The following is a 26,065-nucleotide window of genomic DNA, read 5'->3' as shown; positions in this document are numbered from 1 at the left end:
TTTGATTGAAACACCATAAGCTTAAACCTCAAATTGGAGATGATGACAGTCCTTTTTGACTACTATATTGTCCTAATCAATGGCAATCACTTGGAGCCTCTGGCATCCCTTATTTTGAGAAAAAGATGAGCTGAAAGTAAAATTAAGTGCTCATAATAAAGAAGATTCTACCCGAGGTAGTTTAAAAGAAAGCACCAGTGCTTATAAAGAAAGAGAATCACTTAATCAGACAACAAAGCCAGGGCCCGGTGATTACTTGATTTCCCTGTTTTTTCAAGGTTTGATGGCCTATTTTCCATTGCATTTCTGTGATGTCATCAGAGTTTCATTTCTCCCTCTCTCTATCTATCCACAAACACAGGCAAGTTGACAGCACAAACGTTTTTGATAGTGGACCCCTTTAACTTTTGTTTCATTTTCTTCTCTGTTTTTTCCCAGAGCCACTTATCACTTTTCTAGATTTGGGTGGAGGACCCCATGTGAATGTTTTGCCGTGAATAGCTAGTTTCTTGTTTAAATTTTGAACACTGCTGCCTGTCACCCAAAAAACACAAAGAAAGAAAGTGGGAAACAAGTTGCCTATCCAAAAAATTTTATGTGAACATTGTAGACATGGGTGTTACTCCAATTATTCTTAACAGCTCAAGTGATGTGAAATCTTTTGTAAATCAAAACAAAGGAGATAACCCCATTTCTGTTCTATGGTTAAAAGACTTTTAAGTTTTATCCTCGGATATTTGCTAGAGCTTTGTCCTTCCTGACAGCTTTTTCTACCCATATAAATATAATTGACCTCACATCCATTGTCCAGCCAATCAATCAAGGCAAATGTGAAAACCTTTTCTGGCAGCTGCAGGAAGTTCCACCAGTTTCAATATCTCATACTAAAGCAGATTGCATATGCTTTTGTTTAAGGTGATCATTAAAGATTAGATCAGTTAGGTTTTGACCATCAAACTTGGACATCGATTATGCTCTGTGACAGCTAGGACAAAATCAGACAGCACTGTCTGATACATGTGATCAGAATAGATAATCTACTACTACTAGCTATTCTTTATTAGCTCCTTGCACTTTCTTCATCTGGATTGGCATAACAATGATGCCTTCAGCCTTTGATTAATCAATTTTAAAAGGTGTTTGTAGCTAGTGGATCACAGATATATTAAACTTTGCTGCTTTCCTTCTTTTCTCATTTTTATAACATAAGATAACTTTCCTGCATTCTGAACAATAAATTAATACACCTGGAACCATATTAAAAAAACAAAAGATTAGGCTGATTAGCACCATCTGTCAGGCTCAGGCTAGTATTCCCTACACCCTATGGGTACTTATTCTCAACCTTGTTGGCTGCCATTTCTGATCAAACCTTATTTAAATCATTGCTTACACTTGATACTGGAAAAGCCCAATTGCAAATTCTTCGCCTCTCAGTGTGAATCACGTTTGTGAATTGCGAGGAATGACATGCCTTGGATTGTAGTGCATTAGGAAATTCATTTGACACTGTTGTTATGGCTGAGAAAAAAAAGGATTCATTTAGCTGACCTCAACAACATATCAATCAACTAACTATGAAATTCAAGTATTAGTTCTGCATAGGATTCACCTGCAGCAGAAACTCTTTTGTGGACTTAAAATCAATGGGGTCCCCTTATCAAAGTCAATCTTATGCTAAAACAGAAATAACGTGAATAAATATTCCAAAGATAACACACTTCTTTTTTTTTCTTTTTTTTTTCCTTTTTCTTCTCTGCAATGTGGAAATGGAAAAGGCAATGACGCAAATCTGGGGAATCTAAAGGGCTTTTCAAAAGGATGGGGAGTGGAGAGAGAAGACTTGAAGATTTTTGGTTTTAAAAAGGCTGGGCATGCTCTCCACATGAAGTGGAGGAATCAGACAATAAAGAATGTAAGATTGTGTCCGTACTCCAACTATCCTTCCATACTTCCCTTCTCTTCCAATTTTTTTTTTTTTCCTTTCATTTATTAATTAGCTGATCATCTATCGTTGTCGTCAAGTTCAATTTCATCTATTACATTTAAGTAATTATTGTTCTAATTTATTTTTTTAATATTCTTTTACATGTACGACTATATATTTATTTCTGTTATTTTAAAGTTTATCAATTGAAAATTTTTTTATGTTTGATTATTTTTTTACAAATTATTTAAACAAAGAGAAAACAAATATAATGATAAAAAGGTTTCATACTTTTTTTTTTCATTTTTTTTCTACCTCTTTTCTCTCTTTCTTTCTTTTACCAAAATTTTAAAACATTTTAGTCACATTAAAAATCCAAAAATATGTATGCTTGTAAACATTTTTTTTCCAAAAATAATTTTAAATCATAATTTTTAAAAGTATTTATTTGAAAATATTTAGGAAAAAGGATAAAAAAAAAAGGAATAGAGGAAACAAGGGAACATTACAAAGCAAAGGGTCCATCTAAAAAAATCATGTAAAGCTCAAAACATATGTTTTTTGTTTAATTTTAAAAGATACAAATTTGTTCATCAAAGTTTACTATTTGACATTTTTCTTAAAATTTTTTGTAAATTATATTATTTAAAAGAAATTATCTAAAATGAAGGAAACATAAAAGAAGTGAAAATGAAACATTTTTCCCTATTATTCTCCTTTTGTTTTCCCAAAAGAGCTCAAAATGATTTTGATCAATTAAAAGAACCCCAATCCATTGACTAAATATACATGCTTAATAAATTTTCTTAAGTTATTCTAAATCATGTTATTTTTATTTGAAGATATTTCAAAAGAAAATAAAAAAATAGATTTGGAGAATAAAGAATTAGAAAAGCTACAAAAACCAACACCTTTTTCTTTTTATTTTGTTTTGTTGCCCTTTTTTCAAATTGTTTTCTTTCTTTTTTATGTTGTTTTCTTCCCCTTTTTTCATTTTGTTCTCTTCTTTCCTTTTTCCATTGGTTTTCTTTTTGAGATTAAAAAAAACTAAAATACTGTCAGAATACCCTTAGAATCAATATATAATAGATTTATTACACAAAAGAGGATTTCTGTTCTTGAATGTAATTAAATTATATATTAATGGAGATGGTGGGAAGAAGAAGAAGAAGAAGAAGAAGAATAAGAAGGAGATCTTTATAAATTATGTATTCAAGCAAAAGATGCTCACCCCAACTTTGACCCAAAATTGTTACAACACTAAGAAAATTTCTATGGGCATTTAAGCATTATTGTGATCACACTGAAGCCCAAATCATGTCCATTGCACTCCAGCATCTTGCTTGCGATTCTTGTTTCCTACAACTAAGCAACTAACCATTGTTCTTCAATGGCATTTTTAATCATACAGCCAAGTCTCGCATATGGAGTATCTAATCCAAAAACATTCTCATGAGATCTTTATATATCTTTTTTGCTTGAATTATGTGAATTATTTGACGCTTTTTAATATTATAATAAAGATTCAAAGTTGTCTTAACATAACGATAAACAAAAGTTACGATAGTTTTTAAAATAATGATATTTTAATCATTAAATATAATATTTTTAATTAAAAGGTCTCGAATTTGATTTTCTAAAAGCAATGATGAACATTAAGTCACATTACTTTCATTTATGTTTTTATTTTCAAGCTAAAAATTGTATTAATAAAAAAAATGGAAAATATGATGTTGAACATGTAACCTGCTGTGAGCTTCATCATAGCTGCTTCAGGTCAAATCTTTCAGTTTGCCCTCAAAATCAGCATTCATACTAGTAAGAAAATACAACGCAAGAATTGCAGTAGACCAACCTCAATGTAAACTTTTGAAGTCCAAATGCAGGACAAACAAATTTACTATCCAACTTACTGAGCACAAGGTTTCAAAACAAACAAATGGGGTTCACTTTCTGTTTTGCTCGAGTATGATCATGGCAGCTGCTGCTCTGCTTTCTCCATTAATCTAGTCAAACACTCTTTCCAATCCAAAACCTTCTCTCCTCCATTGACGACCTGTGTTCGCACAGAAAATGATCGAAACAGAAGGATGGAAAGAAAAGGGCAAATGGCAAAGAGAAAATAAATAAGAAAAAGGTGGTTTAAAATAAGAATGTTTTGTTCCATTGCCTTTTGAACAGTTCCACTACACGTTGTACAGATATTCTTTGTTCCCACTTCAATTCAGACATCATTTTGTTGATGACTACCTTTTCATTGCAATGAGTAAATCGTTTTTGTTTTGTTTTTTTTTTTTTGAAGGAATTTATAACTCAAGTACTTGAGAAAATCAAGCTGGAATCTCTGCATTTGAAAATGCAGCTTGTAGTTGAACGACAACGAATAAATTTGAGAGCACTAATTGCCCTAGTCTAAAATACCAAGATAGATAGTCCAAACTAGTCTACCTTTGATTCCTGATATAAAAGAATGACAGATATGACAGAGTTGTCCCAGAATTTTGACTACAAGTAGCAGTGGCATGAACTATTCAGTGAATGACTATATATTTTAGGGTTTTATTTTTTTTTCCCTTAGTAGATGTAGACATGCTTATTCACGGACCTCAAATGTGAATCTTGTTTGCGGGACAACTTCAAGTGCTTCCACACATATAGATGCACCATCCTCCATGCTAAGATTTCCATTTGCTGCACGACCCTGTAAATGATAGCGTTCATAGGAACTGTTAGTGCTTTTTGTCTGAGTGTATTACAATGGAAAGAGGTTCTGTTTATAACATTTCTATATATGCTCTCCAATTTATCAAACAGATTTATTCCAGTTTTGCTGATTTCAAAGAATCAAGGAACAAAACAGTAAGTGATTGACAAAGAGCATCTGAGAAACCTTCTAAAGGTTCTTTACTTTGCTTTTCCTTTTATGGTCCGTAATAAGAGTTAAATCCAGATGCCATAAAATATTACATTAAATAGTTTCGATTTGGATTGTCTAAGTTTCTTAGATTGACTTCTTCCCGGAACTAGTTACAAAGGAAAAAGGGCTTCAATATGTAGTCAACATTGTGAATATGCACGAGGAGTGAAACAAAAGGCCATGCTTTTCCAGTCACTGACTACTGCTGTATATCTTGCTCCAATTTCGAGTTAACAGCAAGAAGAAGACTAACGGGGTACCATAATGTAGCATGCTCGGTCTATTCAAAGACTAATGAAACTACCTCTTCAAAGTTGAAACCTTGTGTTGCTCCAGGAGTATTTTGTAACATTCCTGCTCTAATTATGGTGTATGGAATTCCTGAAGCCATCAGCACTGATTCATCTTTCTCAGCCCATTTTCTTGAATTGTTTGTCATGAGAGCTTGAATGCCACTGCTAGCTCTATAAATAGACAACTGCAACCTTTGTAAAACACAATAGTGTATAAACATTGTCTAGAGCCTTTTGTCTTGCCTCAGGATAAAGGGGCAGGGGGGGGAGAGGGAGTACCTGAGATAAGAGAACTATATGTTCAACACCTTTCAAGCTCTCAACACTAGATAGGAAACCTTCCTGCAAGACAAGAAAAAGGAAATTTAGTAAATGCTGATGGCAAGGGGAGCACCAATAGCAATGCTTCGAAGCATATTATAAATGGTAAAATGGATGCATGATGTACACTGTCAAAAAGAGTTTGTAATAATTCGTTTTGATTTCCTTTGGGAAATGATAGGAAAGATTTTAATTCTCTTTAAATTTCTTTTGAATACATCATGCAGGAAAGCACTAAGTGGGAAGCTAAATTTGGAACTTAGCAACAAGAATGACTATATTTGCCTACAATTTTCTGAATGGAGTCATGCACACAAGTATGCGCAATCTGCAAGTTTACCACCCATTTAGGTTCGCCCTGTCTCTCTGTCTAATTAAAAATTAGTACCTATTCAATTCAGACCACTCCGTTCTCCTGTCTTCAGACTAGTAATACTAATGCCTATGTAGCTTTCAGCATACTACTGGAAAGAATGGAGAAACTGGCTATTAATACACCAATATTTTGATTAGGAGCAATGTATTGGTCAGGATCAGAGATGCACATACATTTGGGCATATGATTGCACGAACTCCTCGAAGAGCTTTCTTTACAAATATCTTGTTACTTGTATCTCCAGAAATTGACTGCCGAAACAACAGAAAAACATTCCATAAGATAAAAAAGAAACACAAGATACCATCGTTAAGAAAATAAACTGACAGGAATCATATATGGAGCAAGTTCACTGAAGTATATCCTTATCAACTCACTTGAACATAAGTTCCAAAGGCTTCACTAGCTGTACGCTTGTCCTTCACAATTGCTTTCACTCGAGTTCGTTTGACAATCAACGATAATATCACCATCTACATAAAATAGTTACAACAAGCTCAAAATGCATCAACCGTCGGGAAGTACTTAAAAGGCTATAAGAAATATATGGAAGGAAACTTAATACCTGCCCAATGTCACTATCCCCATCTGTTACTAAAACTGCATCCCTGACTTCATCCTCTGGAAATTCGAGAGAATATAGTTCATCATCAAATTCTTTCTCTTACAACTAAAACCTTTCCAGGTTCCAATAACAACTTACCTGGATAATCCTCCTCCTCGTCGACAACCGATCCATCTTTTGGTAATAGTTCAGGTGCCCCATACCATTTCCTTAACTTGGGACCCCCTATAAACCAATGCAACCACACAAAAAAACAAAATTGTAGAAGTGTTATCCAATCTAAGCACATAGGAAAACAAAGAAACACTAAACCTTCAATATAATCGAGGATTTGATCCACAAATCCGATTTTCTTCTTGGCGGAGCAATGAGTAAGAGCTGGCTTCTCGATGTTTACGAAGAAAGAAGAATTCAGGGTTCTCCTAGGATTGTGGGAAGGGAAAAGTAGATAAGTTTGGCTAAGGAGAGTTGAGTAAGACAGGTTACCCGCCATTTTCCTTGATCGTTTCTGTCTGGTTTTTTTTTTTCTTCCTTGTCCAACCGTTTCCCTTCCCGCGACTACGGATAACTTTTACCCGTCGACTGCTGAAATTCCTTATCTACCCCTGGTGGGGCCAAACTTTTTACATAAGACCCCACATGACCTGATTTTAATCAGAAGCGTTGGATTCTCGAATCGAGATTCTTGCCGTCCGATTTTCCCCAATAAAAGTATCATAACTTTTTTCAGACTTCCATTTTCTAGGGGTTGTTTATCCGGCCATCTGCTCTTCTTTGATCCATCATCTAGGCCACCCAGACCAGCTAAAATGAAAGGTAAAAAGTTTGAACTTAAACCCATGTTTATAATGTTAGTAGTTCCCAGGGAATTTCCCCACATATTAATTTATGCTTGACGAAATGTTGCTGTAAGTGGAATTTTAGTAGTTTCTTTCCTCGTTAGCATCGGAATTACTCCTCCCTTTCCCAATAATGGTGGGTTAAGAGGATCCTCAATGATGCTTATATGAAATTGGAGTTTTGTTAGTCTCTCTGAACTACTCATTCAAGTTCTTGGAGTTCGGGAACTCCTACACCTTCATTATCTCTTTGTCTTTCTTTATACAGGCGCGTACGTACACGCATATTAGTAAATAAAGGCACATGAATATGATATTAGTGCAAAACATTTCTAAAAGAAGTAAGAAGCGAGCATGTCATATTGAAGTTTTCAATTGGAACCTTAGAAATTTAGGGCATGTTATTTATAGTAGTATCTTTTTTGAATGACCTGTTTTCTGTTCTTGTCCTTGGATTTATTATGGAGAGTAGGGCAAAGGAATATGAGGTATGAACAGACATTGAATTCATCACTTGGCCTTACTGCTCTTATTATGCCTTCTTGAAAAGAACTTCTTCTTCTGTAACATGATGCAGGTTATTGTAAGAGGAAATTAACTTAGGACCCAGCGTCCTTGAAGCATGAACTCTTGAGGATGGTTGCACGATTTCATCTGGTCGTCGTCTTCCTGTTAATATAAGGACCAGTTTTGCTCTTTTCTTCAATGAACGTTTTGTTCAATTTTACAACTTTTTATATTGCTTTTCTTTTAATTGGTTTCTTACTTTATTTCTTATGTTATCTTTGTAGGGTGTTCTTGGTATCTCGGTGAAGATCATATATACTTGATTATTGGGATGATGGGATCCCAAGAGTAAGCAAGTACCTACTACATTGCTACCAGATTATATCATCGTCCACCTGCTCAAGGGGGAAGAAGATTGCCCCATGTGACTCACATAGGGGTTAGCAGCAGCTTAAGTTGTAGGTTTTTTTAGGTTAGCGAGGACAAAGGAAACATAGATGCAGGATGGTGGTATTTTCCTCTAGAATCCGAAAGGGTGTTGAGGCCGGCCCCTCAAGTTATAGTGGCATTGCTCGATGAATAGATGTAAAGAGTGTACTGTCGGTCTTTTGTTCAATAATTAAAGTTCTTTGATTGAAATGTTTACTTGAAGAATTTGGAGTTTCATTTTATGTTGTACCTATCCTGTTTTGATCTATAAGTGCCCTTTTTTGGCTCCTTAGCTGAACCAACTGCGTACATTAGCAAGCTAGTGACAATTGTTTTGTAAAGAAATGAGATCCACCCAAGCTGCAAATAATGACAATTTTACGGTGCCTTTCTTTGTTCATTTTCGAAACCATCACGACCTCCAGTTGCAGTTGCAGCCAAAGCCCCGACGTTCCCGACGTTCTAGACTCCAGCATTATTGTCAGGCAGCTTGAATTCAAACCAGTTTTAACTGTTGAGCGTTGAAATGGAATCCAAAGGCCATGAAACCAAAAACCTTCGCACTCACAGCAGAACACAGATATGAAACCTGACAAATATTGGGCTGAACGCAGGTGGAATGAGATGGGACTTTATGGAGACGCTTGTTGGGTTCGATGTGGGCTTCCCATGGCGACCTCACTTAGTTTTCCCCAACATCAAACCTTTCTTGGGCAGGAAGAGAACAAACTCCACAAGAAATTGCTTTGGCCTTTATGCATTTACATTAAAAAAAAAAATTAAAGTAACAAACTGTGTTCATCAGAAAACTGTTTTCAGTTTTTAGCTTTTATATATATATATATATATATATATAATAATAAAAGCTGCAAAGTTTCAGATACCGAAAGTCAAAGTTTCATATTAGAACTTTTGAAAGGGTTATGAGAAATAAAATATAAAATAGTGCCAACACATGAAAATAAAATAGTCTTAATTATTTACTAAAACAATACCAATTTTAAATTATTTTTCAAAAAAGGAAATTATTACTTTATTTTAACACCGATCGCTTTCTAATAAAGATCCCAACGCCCATACAATCTAAAACGTTTTTTTTTTCTTTGTTTTAAACAAATAAATAAAGAAGAAAGAAAAGCAGAAAACGCTTGTGAAGCGAACCGAACAAAAAGTATCCTGCAAACTGTACATAAAAAGGCAATGGCCTCCCCGAAAACTATCCCGGACTCTACGCCATTTTATAAAATACAATTGACAGAAAATTTGGAATCCGGAACTGTATGACAGTAAACACAGCGTACTGTAAAAGCGAGCCAAGAAAGAAGGCACTCACTCGCTTGATAAAAAGAAAAGAAAAAACGCACGAGTTTAGTACTCAAAAAAAAAAAAAATCCTTATCTTATCGCCAAGTTTCTCTCTCATTTCCTTAATTCGTTTTATCAGCTCAGTTTTCACACTTCTAACTCCTTCGAAATCGGTCGCTTTTCAGTTCTTTTTTGTTTTGGTTATCGTCTGGAGGGACTGAGTCAACTCGGTCAGCAATCACAGTCCTATGGTGAGTGAAAATCCTTCAATTTTTTCTTTAAAATTTCATTCATTTCCCTTTCTTTCAAGTTGAAATGCAATTTATTTGATTATTTGTAGAAATATGTGAAGTTTTTGTGTTATTTCTTTTTCTTCGTTTATGTATGGAAATATAACTTGTTAGAAAACGAGCTTATTTTAGGTAGGTTGTTAGAATTTGAGAATTAGGGTTTCAATTCATGGAATATGGGAATTTTGGTGCATGAAAGGAGCTTTTAAAGTTAATTTTGAATAAAAGTAGCAATTTTAATGTAGTTGTTGGGTTTAATTACGTTTTACTTTGAAAGATATTGGATTAGATTGTAATGTTCTAGGCGTGTGTTAAAATTGGGACTATTTTGAGTGAATTTAGTACTAAACTCAAGAAATTAGGTTATTTGATTGTTGAGCGAGTATAATTTAAATGACAGAATGAATCATTGTATTAATATTGCAAGTGCAAAAATTTGAATTCTTTTTTCTTTGTTTTCTTGTGTTCCTGTGCATGAATAAAGTTTTTCTTGTTGAGATGGAAAAGCGAATTGATGTGTCTATCCACTTGGCTATTTTTTGGTTTTGTTTTCCAGTTTTTGTATTTGAGCTGCATGTCGTGGATTTTCCATGGAAACAGTGGTTTTAGTTGAGGGGAGTAATGAAGGGAAATTTGAAGAGACCGGCCTTGAGAAAAATAACTCTGCCTTATCTTCACCAAAGCATGTTGCTGATCCGGTTGTTTACAAGCTTGTTCGGGTACCTCTTTCAATATATGTTATTCTAATTGTTCTATTCTACTGATATGTGAGGAACTTTTGCCTTCTTCACCTGTCTTTGGTGAAAGAATGTTGACTCAGATTTGCTTTAGTTTAAAATTTGAGCTACATTAATGTAAAGAATTAGTGAGGAGGTCATTTGACTGTGTGTCAGATAAAAGATTCTAAAAGTCTTTTGAAGTATAGGGTTTTCTACAGAACATGTCTTTTGGTTCTAGGTGTGGGCCAAATTAGCTGGTTTGAGTAAGACAAATTGATGTGGTTAATGTACACCACCATTTCATTTAGAAAACAATAACATGACTGTAATCTAAAGAAATATTTAAATTTTGGTTGAATTACAAGGTTAGATCACCTGGAGTGGAGGTTGGATTCAGTTAAAAACGATGTGGTCATATCAAAATATTGTTTAAAAGTTAAATCTATTTATGATCGGCGTAGAATCTATAGTTTCTAGAAAGGTAATACCATATTTTGGAATGTAATGTTCATTTTTGTTCTTTAGCTGTTAATCAGGTTTGAGCTTTGCTTAGTAAAACTAGTTAAAGTCAGGGAAGGATTTGGCCTGCCTTGATTAGCTTCAATCTCTTTCTTGAAGTGTGCTTGGTTACCAAGTTTGTTTAATAAGGAGTGATGCTTTTACATATCGGAATGAGGAGGAATATATCTTTTGAAAAATTTTAGCCCCTTTTGGTGATTTTCAAAATGTTAACAACACATAGTGGGCTTCACTCAGCACAGACACACAACTGCTTAAGTTTTGCCAAAAGTGTGGAAACACAAGAGCTTTTATTTATTGACACATAATAGGTGATCAGTGGTGAATCAATAATAATTTCTAACTTCCTAGTTTAATTCTATGCAAAAATGCGCACATGTAGCCTCAGGTTTGATTTATTCTTATTTGCAATCTTAAATTGAATTATGCCATATAGGTTGAGGGGGATGGGAGATTAGTGCCCGCAACAGATGATGAACTTATGGAGGTTGAGGGTTTGCTGGAAAATGAGAAGCGTGAAATCCATATTGTTGCAGACACTGGGCAGGCTTTAGGTTGCACTTCTAATGAAGTGTCATCCTCTGGCATTCAGTTGGAAAGTTCAGAAGGTACAGTTTTCTTAGTAACTATATCATGAAACATTTTAAACACCTACTAGAATAGGATAAGAAAGTGTATCGCCCGCTGAGTGTAACCGCAGAATTGGGCTTTCTTAATTTACTGCGCTTGTGATTTTAATTTTGTTTTTATCTGCTCAGGTGGTCTGGACTGATTGGTTTGCATGCTTCTTGTGTATTTCTGTTCCGTTTCCTAGATATTTCCATTTTTATCAACTTTTACATATGCACGTTACACCTTTCCTTGATATACATCAATCAATTAAAATGTGCCAAATATCAATTAGGTATAGTCTGAGTAGTGAAGACTTGTACAAGAGACACTCCTTAGAGGAAAGCAAAGCTCATGGAAATGGCTAAACTAAAAGCAGACAACAATTAGATCCATAAAATTGTCATCTAGGCATTAAAACTTGAGCAATACAGTTTCGGAAAAGGCTTACTTGAAAATCTAGCTTTGTATTTGAAGATGCAGTGGGTAGCTTTGTTCAAATTATTGATTTCTAATGTTGCATCCTGGTCTTGCCATGTCTACTTTATCTCATGGGATGATCATTGTCATGTCCTTATTGTGTTGTGATATTTTTATATATCTTAACCTTTCTGAATGTTTAATATGTATCAGGTTTGTCACAATCTGAGAACACAGAAGCTGATGCTGAAAAGTTAAGTGCACGCCTTGAGGTATTTCCAGCTTTCACTGCCCTTGGATTTTTAAGTTTCTTTAAATGGATTAGTGGATGCTTTTCATGTTTGCATCTAACACATTGCTTAGGGCTTGATCTTCTCTGACTTTTCTCTTGAAGACACTTTGTCAAGCTTTATTTTTGAGTTTGGTGTTTATGTTGATATTTACTTATATGGGTTTTGACACTCTAGGAGGGCCTTAATTCTTAATTTTTGGCAATTTTACTCCAGTTTTAGTGGAAACTATCTTCTTGGAATTCGCAGAACTTGTGTCTGGTGAGGATGACTGTCTACTTGTTTAAGTTACATCCATGCTAACATTTCTCCATTATTTTTTGTTCTTCATCGTCCCGTGAACTATCGGTTGTTTTCTTCTTTTTTGTGAAAAAGGTGAAGAAATCGAACCTATTTTTAGTTTTCTTGCTGTTATATTTAAATCAAGTCAGCTGAGATAGGGGATAAAGAACTTACATATACTCATGTCACATATAAGAATCTCTTTCAAAATTTAATGTTGATTTAGCAACTACATGCTAGCTAATTTGCATGGGTGTGCACTTCCTACCTGACAATTCTTATTTAAAGAAAACAATACTAACCATATTTTTTTGGTGTGGGGGGATGATTTCTACTCTACTCTTTCCTTCTTTAAATTCATATTCTGCATAATTTTTTTAGGTTCTTTTCTCTCTGTGGTTTTGTTCTTTCATTGTTTTTTCTTTCCCCTGCTTGTACATATACAAGCACATGGTTTGAACCTAAAGTATTTATTGTGTTATTAATTGTCTTGGATCCCTTTTGGTCTTAATATCTCCTATAGTACATCGAGGAAATGTTGCACAAGGTCAAACACGAAGAGAGGCTCCGCTTATCATGTCGATCTCCTGATCATTCTTCTGCTTATATGAATGTAGACAGCCACTGTTCTGAACAGCATGATAAATTGCTTGGTATTGATCAGAAGCTCCAATCTCAAATTCCTTTGCAGGAAACGGTCCTCTCTGGGACACAATGCATGAGTGACAATCATGTTACCCAATCTGGGAGTGTTGGGGAGCGCTCAAAACCTCTAGATGAGCTGATAGAAGGTGGATCATCAACTTCTGCAGGCTGTATTAGTTCAAAACCTGATTTTTCCAAGTTGAAGGGGGAAATATGCTTGGATAATTTATCAATTAAAGAACTTCATGAAGTTTTTAAGGCAACATTTGGGCGAGACACTACTGTCAAGGACAAGCAGTGGCTTAAAAGAAGGATTGCCATGGGATTGACTAATTCTTGTGATGTTTCTACTACAACTTTTGTAATCAAAGACAATAAATTGGTGAAAAAGGTTAAAGAAGATAGTTGTAACAATGTGGATGGGGCTACTAGCGAAGACCACCCAGTAGTTGGAGTTGAAAACCATGAAGATTTGCTTAATAGCCTTAGTAGTCAAATAGATGAGCATCAAACAACTTCTGGGATGAGATTGGGAAGTAACAGCCATGAAAACACTTATAGTGAAGATCTCGCTGCGGAGCAGAGAGCTGCAAAGAGAGTTCGGAAGCCAACAAGGAGATATATTGAAGAACTTTCTAAAGAAGAGTCCAAAGAGTACAGTGGCAGGTTAATTCCTTCAGCTAAAAATATAGGGATTAGACCCATGGCTTTAAAATCTCATGCTAGACCTGCTAGAAATGGCTCCTTGGATGGGAGAACTATTATCACGAGGTTGGATTCCCTTGGAGGATCTGGGATTCAGGTTCCATGTGTTTATCGGGTTCGAAGAAGCCGGCCAAGGAAGAATGTTATGGCTCTTTTGGTATGTGAAAAAGATAAAATAATTCTTATCGATCTCAGCAATATTAGTTTGGCTTTGAATATCTAGTTCTGTGAATTGAATGTTCTGTTACTTCTTGCTTTGACCAATATTTTCTGGAGTAGTGTGTTTACTCATGCTTTATTAGGAATCTATCTCGTATTTCTTAGTGGTATCTTGTGGACAGTTGAGGTTATGGTACTGATGCAACTTGAATTGCCTTCTGCAGAAATTCCATCCCAGTGGCATGGGCATGACAACAACGTTTGTAAAGAAGGGTCTTGATGTACACAGTTCTCAAATGGACAATGGTAGTGGGAACAAAGTTTTGGAAGCCAGATCTACTCCTGAGCAAACTCTGCAACAGGTAAAAAGAGCAAATGATATCTATGATGTGAACTATGTTTTTCCTGTTTAGAGACAAGCTATAAGCCTATAAATTAACCCACATCCTTTTCTGACCAAAGAAAAAAAGAGAAATAAAAAAGACACTTCATGCTTGGCAACAAAGGTGCACGTATATTATCTATAAAACTGATCTTTCATATTTATGGCTAAATAGATTGTGGCCAAACTGCTAGCTTGTCTGTCTGTAGTCAATTTCTTTTTATTTTTTGTTTTTTAATTTCTGTTGCCAGGGTGGTCTCCTTCCTTTTGAGGCCTAGAGCTCTTAATCTTTTGTGGTCTCTATTCTGTGTCCATTGCTTTTGTGATGGTAACATGCAAAAATAATACTCATGAAGTCTTAAACAGTCTCTATTTGGGCTTGAAAGTACTGAGATGGGAGTATATGTGTCCATCACTATCAGTGTTAGATAGTATCCGTAGGAGAGGTACATGAGGAGAGAGCAGAAAAGCATTTGTTTTGCGTCTTTAGCTTTTTATGTAGGAGTGCCTGATACCTGGCAAATTTTAGAGTTTTGAAGGTGAATAGCAAGTGTAATACTAGACAGTAACTCAAGAGTGGCAGGAATGATGATTGCTATTTTCATAGTAGTAGAAGTGCTGTTGTTCATTTTTCACATCCTTGTGGAATATGACATAGTAAGAATTGCTATTTGAAATAATATTATGTTAAGTCTGTACTTTTTAGCTGATTGTAAGTGGACTGTATTTGCTTATTTGCTGTTCTGTTTCTATGAACAGGTTGTAGCTGAACCAAAGAAAGAGAAGCCAGCAGCTGAGCTGGGGCAACACATGGGGCTAAAACATGTAAATCTATCTGGAGATAGTTCAGATGATAATGTTGTTACTGTACCAACAGCAAAGGGTGGAACTAGAAGGAAACATCATCGAGCCTGGACTCTCTCGGAGGTCATGAAGCTAGTTGACGGTGTTGCTAAGTATGGAGCTGGCAGATGGTCTGAGATCAAAAGGCTTGCCTTTGCATCCTATTCATATAGAACCTCTGTTGATCTTAAGGTATGCATATGGGTATTGTAGTCAGAAAATAAATGATTCTGAAAGGAATAAAATTTTGCCATAATGATTTAATAAAAAAAATTGGATTATGACTGGGAAAAATATTTTTTTTTTCTGATAAATGTTATTTTTCAGGACAAATGGAGGAATCTGCTGAAAGCAAGCTTTGCCCAGACACCTGTGGACAAAGGGGTGAGATATCAAGTTTTGTTTCTAATTTTTTCTTGCTCAATGGTGTTACTGAATAATAATGGTACAACAAATTGCAGCCGAATCATAATCATCCTCTCTCACATCCTCCAATACAGAATAGCTTCTCTGCATGTTTTTATTGCATCCTCTCTTGAAAGGGGAGACATTTATGGTTTCATTGTGGTTAATAATGTAGGTAAATTCACGGAAACATCCTTCGATGCCCATTCCTGCACCAATTTTGTTACGTGTGAGAGAGCTTGCTGAGATACAGTCACAGGTTCCACCAAATCTTAGTGCGAGCAAGCTGGCTGCATGTGGTGGCAGAAGTGTAAATGAAACAAGATCAGGATACTTGTAACATTGTAAATAATAGATTTTAGTTGTCTAAACTAGAAATAAGATGCTCTAATTCTCTATACTATCTAGCAGAAGTGTTTTTCGTAAAATTGATGATTTTGGGATGGATGGGTAGATGTGGAGTTTGTTTAACATATGCTGTGCTAACTAGGCATTCTTGGTTCTTGAACCAGAATGGCCTTTCAATACAACTTATGGAATTGAAAACTGCATGTACCAAATGGCTGAAGATCGACCAGGGGTCCTTTGCTGCTGTTGGTTGTTGCTAGGTTTCAGGGAATGAGTTAACGACTTTGAATGCTGCAAGTGTGCAATGACTAAACTGATTGGGACGAGTCCTTTCACCGAGAAGAAAAAAATTCAGATTCGACTCTAGGGGGTGTTTTAAGTATTTTCCCCCAATCTCTGTCCTAATCTTTACCCCCTTTTCAGCTCTAAGTAAAACAGACTGACTATGATAACAGCTATAATGTATGAACCATCTTCGAACTCGTCATTCGTAAATAGTCTCACTGCATAACTGATTGATCAGGCCCTGCTTTAAGGGGCCTGACCGGTCTAAACCCAAAAAACAATGTGCTTCGTACCATAATTGGGCTTTCAAAAGTAAGTCCCATCATTTTTTTTTCTTCGGGACTTCTGAGCCCTACCAGTATCCGGTTCTACTTGCTCCCTTCTTCTCTCTCTCTTCCTCTTTTCTGCTCTGGAGATCGCCTTTCACTCCGTTCCGGTGAGTTATTCATAGCAAATTTCTCTCTCTTTATTTCTTTCTTGCAATCGATTCTGTACATTTATGAAGTTACTATCACTTATATATATATATATAATAATTTTCCTTTTATCGGATATATATAATTTTCCTTTTATCGGATATATATAATTTTCGTTTCTAAATTCGTTTTGCTTTTTGGCAACTATTTCCAATACCCATTTGTTTTTATCGGATATTATCAATTTTTCTTTCATGATTTATTTTATGTACTTATTGAGTGATTGAAGTAAAGGAAGAGGAATCGAATTACTTAAACATTCACAAAGGTTTTTTTACTCCCTGTTCCCATCACTTCTCATCATCCAAACGCGGCATGCATTGAGTTTTATCCCAAATAATGCTTCTTTCGTCTAGTGGTATAATTGGGTTCTCGTCAAAGTGTGGCTTGTCTTTGAATATGTAATGGCTTTTGCACGATCATGTAGGATTTACCTCTTTTTGCATTTTTATATTTTATATACATCTATAATTGCATCTTTTAGAAGCTAACCCTGTGCCCGTGTTTCTTATTTCTAGTGGTAGCACTTGAAATCAGGAAAAAATGGGGATTATTGAGAGGATTAAAGAAATTGAAGCCGAGATGGCTCGAACCCAGAAAAATAAGGCCACAGGTATATATTTGTATGTCTTGACATGCATATGTACTTTTAATACATGAACTGATGCTTCTTTTCCCTTCACTTCAAGGCCATTTTTATTTTTTGGTATTTGATAATTATTAATCCTATTGAAAACATTGACTGGGTTAATTAATGTTTTTTTATCTTTTCACTGAATATGCAGAGTACCATCTTGGTCAGCTGAAGGCAAAGATTGCAAAGCTGAGGACACAATTACTAGAGCCACCAAAAGTATGAATGTTTCTTATCTAATATGAATGGATTCTGAAATTTTTGCATATCATGAATGCATGTTTAATTTTTCTCTGAATTCTACGTTGCCACATTTTAATGTACTTGTTCATGCTGATAATTTTACATCTTTACATCTTTTTAACACTTCGTAAATCTTATAATGGGCTTTTAGTTTCCTATTATTTTAATTTTTTTTGATTTTCCACTTTCTAGGTGGGATGGTCTCTTTTTGACTACAGCTTTATCCATATCTAACTGCTCAAATGAGTTAATTTTTCTTCTTGTGTGGCTAGATGTTTAATTATTTTAAGAGTTTTGTTTAATTAACCTGTCTGTTTGACTGGCTGGTAATCTATTATAGATTGCACTAGTTTTTTTTTTTTTTACATTTTCCATGCAATTTTCTTCCTCTTTGTCATTTTTTGAAAATTCTTTTTGAATTTGTGAATCAGGGTTCTAGCGGAGGTGGAGAAGGTTTTGAAGTTACAAAATTTGGTCATGGACGCGTTGCACTAATAGGATTTCCAAGGTCTGTACCTTTATCTCTTGATTGCATGTGTCTTAATTTTTTATAAAGAAATTAAGAGTTTTTGCATTGAAAAAAGTAGAAGTCCTGTATTGTAGTAAGATGATTTTGATTTATCACACTTAAGATAAATCTAGTGATGATATTACTCAATTACTGCCAGTACACTTATTCTGCCATCCCTCTCTAGCCTGCTTGCTCAATCTATTTGTGCGAATATGTAGGAAAATACATATTGTGCTTGCAGTTTAGTACGAACATGCATTTGTGCACATGTATATTTGCTGACATGCATTTGTACCCTCTGTGGACATATGTGCTTTTGAGAGGAAGCTAACTATTGCATTGTATTGCGACTGCAGTGTGGGGAAATCAACCCTTTTAACAATGTTAACAGGAACTCATTCAGAAGCTGCATCTTATGAGTTCACAACGCTTACTTGCATTCCTGGTATCATTCATTACAATGATACTAAGATTCAGCTGCTTGATCTTCCTGGAATTATTGAAGGTGCTTCTGAAGGCAAGGGACGTGGGAGGCAGGTAATAATTTGCAGCTTCTAGTTTTCCCTGGTGATGCATGTTGTCATCTCTTGGTATATAAACTATCATTGTCAAATGGGGGAAATCCTGGTAAAATTTTTATTGAATGTTGTTGGATAGAATGATTAACATGCTTTTTGGAAGGTATTATGTTGAAGTTGGCGGGGGTGGTATATGACCTACATTCAAAATTCCTACTAAGAAAAAAATAATGTTATGTCTGTTTTTTTTTACTTAATGTTCCATTCTATGATATGTTCTATCCATTCTTATGTCAGTTTGGTTGAGTAGTTTTCTGATTCGATAAATTTATGGATCTCTCATTTCTCAGGTTATCGCTGTTGCGAAGTCGTCAGATCTTGTGCTGATGGTTCTTGATGCCTCTAAAGTAAGTATCTATATCGTAATGCTAGTTTTTGTTGTGTTACTGGTGGTTTTGCTTAATATGGTAAAATTTTTCATAGGATGCTTTAAAATGATAGTGTTACGTAGGAATTTAATAGAGCAATGTTTAATACTGTTCTGAATTCTGATGTTAGTGTAAGGCTTGGTTGGAAAAATTTAGAAGCAATAGTTGATAAGCATGGAAGGAAATTAGGCTCTCTCCTTTTCCTTTAATTTACGACAAAACATGCTGGCTGGTATTGCACATCTAAGATTGTGTAATTGTAAGATGCAAAATAGTTTTTGTTGATTGGAACCTTCCCAATACCTCCATGTGTTTGCTTGTCATGATGTGCACTCTTTCTTCTGGATTGTTGTTGGAAGAGGTTTGAAGTTCTCCAGAAATCATTAATTGTCCAGAATCATTCTTTCTTTTTCTCTTGTTTTTAATGCTGATTTCACTCTCCCATTTTTCTCTAACTAGGCTTCAACCCATGCTGTTGTAGTTGTGCATACTTCAAGCTTTCTAGTTTCTACAAGTGGTTTAAACTGTTGACAGACGCACAAGTCGTTTTAATGTTACATTTATTTTTTACTATAGTTTGTCAGTGTTGTCACTACTTGTGTCTGTTTCCTGAATCCTGAACATTCATTGTTGTTGGCTTCCTTTACCATAAAACTTTTAGGAGTTATGTTATTTTGCTGTTGTAATTTCCCCAGTTTTTATCGACTCTTCTCTTGTGTCTGTAATCTGCTTCTGAAACCTCAGAGTGAGGGTCATCGCCAGATATTAACCAAGGAACTGGAAGCTGTGGGTTTGCGTTTGAACAAGAGACCACCTCAAGTAAGTTTATCCCTCACAGTTGTCTATGTGGCATTCATATTGTTAATAATATATTATGTGCATCAGGTTTTAAAGTATTGTATTGTTGTTTGGCAAAAGAAAAAAGAATAATTTTCACATTACAAATGGTTTAGCATTGACTAGTTCAAATTATATGGAAATTCTAATGAGTTATTTTTTCCAATATCTTACAGTATGTATTGCTCTGGTCTGCTTCATTTTGGATTTCTTTATTTCATTTGCAGATATATTTCAAAAAGAAAAAAACTGGAGGCATCTCTTTTAACAGCACTTTGCCTTTAACTCATGTGGATGAGAAACTTTGTTATCAGATTCTACATGAATATAAAATTCACAATGCAGAGGTATGCAGTCTTGTACTGATTAAATTTCACATTTGATTGAATTCAGTCGTTCTTACAAATGGTGTTTTGTTATACTGAGGTATTCCTGATGGGTTCTTTTTAGGTGCTCTTTCGTGAGGATGCCACAGTGGATGATCTTATAGATGTCATTGAAGGAAACCGCAAATACATTAAGTGTGTATATGTTTACAACAAGATAGATGTGATTGGTATTGATGATGTGGATAAGTTAGCCCGGCAGCCAAATTCTGTTGTCATAACCTGCAACTTGAAGGCATGTTCTTCTATCCTTGGTTTAAATGTGAATGGCAGTTGGGAGTATACTGTTGGTTTAAAAATGCAACTCGTATCTTCTACTTCCATGTTCAGAAACTGTTGGCGTGTTATCTCATTTATTAGCTTTTGGCTAGTCATTAGTAATCATGTATTTTATGAGATCTGATGTTTACTACATTTTTCTGGAAAATGAACACCAACATGCTATCGATTATACATCAAGAACACAATTCTAGACGGAAGTAGTTGGAGAAAAATATTGCTTATCAGTTTTATATTTGGTGCATGTGGTTTGAGAAAAATGTTGACCTATATGCTTGTTCCTTATGCAGCTGAACTTAGATAGACTACTTTCAAAGATGTGGGAAGAGATGGGACTTGTGAGAGTATATACAAAACCACAAGGCCAGCAACCTGATTTCTCTGATCCTGTTGTTCTCTCTGCTGTATGCCACATATCTTCTTATCATTGCATTTACTCTATATGGTATATGCTGTTACATCTAGGCAGGAAGTTCTCCTACTGTTTGTTCCTTTCTCTTAATCCATTTTTCTTTGTATGAGATAGGATAGAGGTGGCTGTACAGTTGAAGACTTCTGTAATCACATACATAGGAATTTGCTAAAGGATGTCAAATATGTTCTAGTCTGGGGCACAAGTGCAAGGCACTACCCTCAACATTGTGGTCTTTCGCAGTCTCTGCAGGATGAAGATGTTGTTCAGATTGTAAAGAAAAAGGTATTTGAATCTGTGAACTCATTTCATGGTAATCTAGTTCATTCTGCATGGCTTCTTAATACTGGTTTTCCAACAATCCAAGAACTTGCTTGGCTGTTTATGTAATTGTTATTGAAAAGTAAATTGAAGAAAAAGGGATTTGGATATTCCAGGAAAAAGAGGAAGGAGGGAGAGGCCGCTTCAAATCACATTCAACTGCTCCAGCTCGAATATCTGATAGAGAGAAAAAGGCTCCCTTGAAGACCTAACCATGCCCATATTCCCTACTCTGGAAAAAAAGTTGTAGGCTGCAAGTACCAGAGTCATCCTTTTGTTGTATTATGAGTAATTTTGTCAAGCAGTATTATCGAGTTGATTTGTTCTCTATTCCATTCCTCCCTCCTCTTTTGTTTTTTTTGTTAATTCTATTACCATTACCAGCTGTATTTCAATATATATGTGATTGCAAATTTTGATCGTTGACACTATGATCCCCGCACTCTGGAAATGTCATTTCCTTGATGCATTATGATTACCTCTCAACCAATATGAATATTCCTCTTCCAGTTATGATATCCATTTATTTGACAATTTTGGAGTCGCTTTTCTGTGTACTCCTTGAAAAATGTAGAAACAAAGTTGGAAGATCAGCACTTGGATTTATAAACAATTGCAAACCTCCAAGGCAATGTAACCCATTAAGTTGGGGTTGCAAACTTCACAACACGTTGCTATATTGTTAAACCAATACCATCCCAAGAATATTATTACATATCAAGTACAGCAACACTTATCTTGGTGATCATGCTAAAACCTTATCTTGGCAATCAAAATTATTTATTTAAAATTGGCTTTTTAATTTATTAACTCCACCGACTTCCTAAAACCTAGACTCTTAGCCTCTAGACACGGGGCGTCACCCCCGAGGTAACTGAGTTATGACTTAAAGCACTTACCCTTGTTCTGTCTTTTCTTTTGGTGGTAAAATAAGACCAACTGTGCATGCCTACTTACATACAAGGTCAACAGCATCAAACTTCAGCTTGTGCTTCCTTGAATACGATGGAAGTTCCCACTATTTCCAAGGTTTGATTATTCCACTATCTTCATCTCTTGATTCGATCTTTCTCGAAGAAAAATGGTTCAATCAATTTTTAGATATCAATATAATTGCAAACATATGTTAGACTAAGTTATCAATGCAATCTTTGACTATTTGGGCAGTTTAAAGTTGGGCTTTGCCAGTTGACTGTTAGTTCAGACAAGAATCAGAATCTAATCCGTGCCCACAATTTGATCAAAGTTGCTGCTCAGCAAGGTGCAAGGCTTGTCGTTTTACCCGTGAGTTTGATTGTTTATGTTAATTAATCTAGGAAATGTAAGTTGAACAATTAAAGATACTGGTTAGAACTTAAAAGTCTGGATTCATGCATGTTCCTTTACTTGTTTGCAATAGGAAATGTGGAACTGCCCTTACTCGGCTGATGACTTTGCTAAGTATGCTGAGGATTTTGAAAATGGAGATTCCTCGCCCTCCTTTTCAGTGTTATCAGAGGTTGCTTCGTGCTATGGAATCACAATTGTTGGTGGGTCTATTCCAGAATGGTGCAATGGCCGGCTGTATAATACTTGCTGTGTTTTTGGACCAGATGGAAAGCTCAAGGCTAAGCATAGGAAGGTAGGCAAAACCTACTAGCAACATGTAATTTGAACACTAATTAAGACAGATAGCAAATAATAATTGTCACTTTTTGCAGATTCATCTGTTTGATATTGATGTCCCAGGAGATATTTCATTCAAGGAATCTGACTCCTTTGCTGCCGGAGATGAGCCTACGATTGTGGACACAGGTATAGTTAGCTCTTCAAAACCAACGGTTTTTTTAAGGCTAACGGGATAGTCTGATCGAAAATTTGGCAATCTTTCTTTCTGCTTTGACAAATCACATGCTTGGCAAGATAAATTGCACTGAATCAGCTTGGCTCAAGTACTGACAGTTCAGTTCTACCAAATTATTAGTTTTAAAGGTGGAATGCGGAGAGAGAGTCTGGTAGAGATTGTTGCATCCAATATGTCTTTTGATTTTATTTATGCACGAACTTGGATCATGAGTTATTGACGTTGCTGGATTAAACTACTTTCTAATGCTTACACCATATAAATTCAACAAAGAAAAGAATACAGGAGGCTTGATTCATTTAATCATTAAATTTGGGGTATCATGAAGCTAGAATGTGACAGGGGAAGTATGTGTTAAGCTGATATTTTTGTTCTGTGTTTGCCCGAGCTTGCTGAATTTGTACAAAGGTTTTTGCGATTCTGTTTTTGGTCTTGATTTCTGCTCAGATGTCGATGTTTATCAGTGCTTGAATGAGCAGGGGTGCCTTGATAGTGCAGGGTGTCAGTTTTAGAGAATGTTTTCTTTAGAAATCCTAAGCAAAAGAAAATAGATTGGCTCCTTGATCTGGTTTTTGTATAATCAGGAGACAATTTTGATAAATGTACAGGTCATGAGTGTAACTGCTGTTACCTTGGTAAATGAAATTCTATTACTTTTCAAAAAAAAAAAATCATGAAGCTATAATGTGTTGATAATTTCTTTATTTTATAGTCTGCATCTGACTTTCTGCAAGCAAAGCAACTGACAAGTGACTCTTAAATGCAGACATTGGCCGAATTGGAATTGGAATTTGTCATGATATGCGCTTTCCAGAGCTTGCCATGCTTTACAGAGCAAAAGGTTTTCTGTATTACTGCTGGGATACCATTAAGTTTTCTTAGTGTACTTTACTAAAATGAGGTGCAAATTCCAGGGGCACATATTATATGCTATCCCGGGGCATTCAACATGAGTACTGGTGACTTGCTGTGGGAACTTGTACAGCGAGCAAGGTAAGAATACTATCTCTACTTGTTACCGGAGGCAGCAAGTTCTATTTCCATCGTGTCAGTTACGACAAGATTATTCGCTCTGTTCAATATATAATAAGAGTTATGTAATAAAAAGGGACTTCTGTCTTATAACCTTTCTCCTGCAAAGGTCTAATAATTCAAGTTCATCCCGTTTCCCAAAAATGTAACACATGACTACAAGCCTACACCAGGGGATCAAGGATATTAGACTTGAACCAGATCAATTGTTAAATCAAGGTTATTCAACTTTAACAGATAAAAATTAGCCCAAAAAAAAGTATTATAAGGTACACTGTATTGTTCATGTGCTGCCATCAATTAACAAATTTTATTCACTTCAAAATTTCAGGGCAGCTGACAACCAGGTATCATCAAGCTTTTCTTTGCAGTAATTCTGTGCATTTCCATAAGTAAAGTTCCTTTACAACCTTTATTCTGCTCTGGTGGTAGTTATTTGTTGCCACTTGTTCACCCTCTCGAGATTCTGCTGGTTGCTATGCAATATGGGGACATTCTACTCTTGTATCACCGGTATGGGGAAGTTTGTAAAATTGGTTACTTCTTGTTTCATCTGAGAGCAACGACTGGATCACTAATTGCTTATGTCTGCTGACCAGTTTGGAGAGATAATTGCAACCTCAGAACATGAAGAGACAGTTGTGGTTGCAGAGATTGATTATTCTGAAATCCAACGTACCAGGTGAAATGCTAGCTAATTCTAAACTTACAAACTAGTAATAATTTATATCAAGTTCCCTATCTTGTAAAGCTTTTTGAACCGTTCCCTTGCAGAGAGAGCCTTCCACTGGAGAAACAAAGACGAGCAGATATTTATCGGTTTATTGAAATGGACCATTGAAGGCCTTGAAAATGTCATCGGTGCATTGGGTCTTTTGGGAACAGCACTTATAATAGCAAATATTCCCCACAGGATCATTGGTTGGAGCCTGGTTTTGCACGAATAATTTCAGTGTTGATGGCACTATCTGCAAGGAATGAGGATCATAAACCCCATTTGATAGCTACTGTTATTAAGATACGCCAACTGTTATAGTATTCCATCAAATCATGAAATATGACGTAATGTACTGGTAATTTCCTCTTCTGAGAAATTAGACACTTAAAATTAGCCGTTTGGTCTTGTGGTTGTTCAAATGATATTTTTGTTGGAAATATTCATATGTTAAAGTGAAGATAGAATTCAAGGTAGATTTGGTGTCTTTGTGTGTGACTTGTACTACTAACCCATTTAGGCATCGATTTGTCTTATTATTCTTCCTACTTGAAACGTTGAAAAGTAACTCTTGGTGTAAATGGGGTCTTTGGAAATTGATGAAATTGTTTAAAACTTATTTTTGAACACACCTTTTTTTTTTTTTATTACAAGACATAATTTTGGATAATGGTGTTTTTGCAATAATCAGACAACTTTTCATATTATATAATATAACTTTTGAATCAAAATATATTTTCAATAGTCATTTTATCAAGATTCAAGAGACATTTACTTATAAAAAGATATAATCTTTCAATCAAAATATCTCTCCAATAATCATTTTATCAAAAGATGACTTTTTATATATAATTTTTCATTTTGAAAATACATCAATAAAAACAATTTGATTTAAGGAGGATGCCAAAAAATTTAATTATGCTTAAGAGTAAACCCTCCATCAAAACCCAAAAACTGAAAAACAAGCATGGCCAACCTAAGTGTAGCACTAGCACTAATTTTTGATATATATATATACATAATACCCCAAGGCACCAATTCACACCGAAAC

At 35.3% G+C, this 26,065-nt stretch overlaps 4 protein-coding genes and 1 long non-coding RNA gene across 8 annotated transcripts; 4 read left to right on the top strand and 1 right to left on the bottom strand.

Moving 5' to 3' along the window:
* Nucleotides 3,656-6,958, bottom strand: LOC18596206. 2 transcript variants are annotated; one of them, XM_007024540.2, is made up of 9 exons: nt 6,712-6,958; nt 6,538-6,624; nt 6,400-6,455; nt 6,212-6,307; nt 6,008-6,085; nt 5,417-5,479; nt 5,149-5,322; nt 4,533-4,628; nt 3,656-3,983 (listed from the first exon to the last, which is right to left on the bottom strand). In XM_007024540.2, exons 1-9 carry the CDS (start codon nt 6,890-6,892, stop codon nt 3,900-3,902), a joined length of 915 nt encoding a protein of 304 aa, XP_007024602.2. In that variant the 5' UTR covers nt 6,893-6,958; the 3' UTR covers nt 3,656-3,899. The 2 variants fall into 2 exon arrangements, with proteins under 2 accessions (XP_007024602.2, XP_017979258.1); XM_018123769.1 differs by having other exon boundaries at nt 6,538-6,958.
* Nucleotides 7,035-8,411, top strand: LOC108662617. Of its 2 annotated transcripts, none has more exons than XR_001928555.1 (2): nt 7,035-7,215; nt 7,816-8,411. It is a non-coding gene; the product is annotated as an uncharacterized LOC108662617 (long non-coding RNA). The 2 variants fall into 2 exon arrangements; XR_001928554.1 differs by having other exon boundaries at nt 7,711-8,411.
* LOC18596205 lies at nt 9,427-16,365 on the top strand. 2 transcript variants are annotated; one of them, XM_018123330.1, is made up of 9 exons: nt 9,427-9,729; nt 10,325-10,487; nt 11,443-11,614; nt 12,249-12,307; nt 13,131-14,114; nt 14,341-14,478; nt 15,258-15,533; nt 15,669-15,725; nt 15,922-16,365. In XM_018123330.1, exons 2-9 carry the CDS (start codon nt 10,359-10,361, stop codon nt 16,084-16,086), a joined length of 1,980 nt encoding a protein of 659 aa, XP_017978819.1. In that variant the 5' UTR covers nt 9,427-9,729; nt 10,325-10,358; the 3' UTR covers nt 16,087-16,365. The 2 variants fall into 2 exon arrangements, with proteins under 2 accessions (XP_017978819.1, XP_007024601.2); XM_007024539.2 differs by having other exon boundaries at nt 9,429-9,729; nt 13,299-14,114.
* Nucleotides 16,590-21,942, top strand: LOC18596204 (developmentally-regulated G-protein 1). The gene is made up of 12 exons (XM_007024533.2): nt 16,590-16,815; nt 17,374-17,468; nt 17,641-17,708; nt 18,164-18,240; nt 18,600-18,780; nt 19,112-19,168; nt 19,934-20,008; nt 20,254-20,373; nt 20,477-20,647; nt 20,982-21,095; nt 21,218-21,388; nt 21,541-21,942. Exons 2-12 carry the CDS (start codon nt 17,399-17,401, stop codon nt 21,634-21,636), a joined length of 1,200 nt encoding a protein of 399 aa, XP_007024595.2. The 5' UTR covers nt 16,590-16,815; nt 17,374-17,398; the 3' UTR covers nt 21,637-21,942.
* On the top strand, nt 22,335-25,490 carry LOC18596203 (omega-amidase, chloroplastic). The gene is made up of 10 exons (XM_007024532.2): nt 22,335-22,453; nt 22,592-22,708; nt 22,824-23,045; nt 23,125-23,218; nt 24,034-24,108; nt 24,182-24,260; nt 24,631-24,646; nt 24,732-24,812; nt 24,899-24,981; nt 25,074-25,490. The coding sequence occupies exons 1-10, from the start codon at nt 22,370-22,372 to the stop codon at nt 25,138-25,140; spliced, it is 918 nt and encodes a 305-aa protein (XP_007024594.2). The 5' UTR covers nt 22,335-22,369; the 3' UTR covers nt 25,141-25,490.

Source organism: Theobroma cacao, chromosome 6 (genome assembly GCF_000208745.1).
Source record: "Theobroma cacao cultivar B97-61/B2 chromosome 6, Criollo_cocoa_genome_V2, whole genome shotgun sequence".
Taxonomy (NCBI): domain Eukaryota; kingdom Viridiplantae; phylum Streptophyta; class Magnoliopsida; order Malvales; family Malvaceae; genus Theobroma; species Theobroma cacao.
This window is presented reverse-complemented; position numbering and strand designations above follow the sequence as displayed.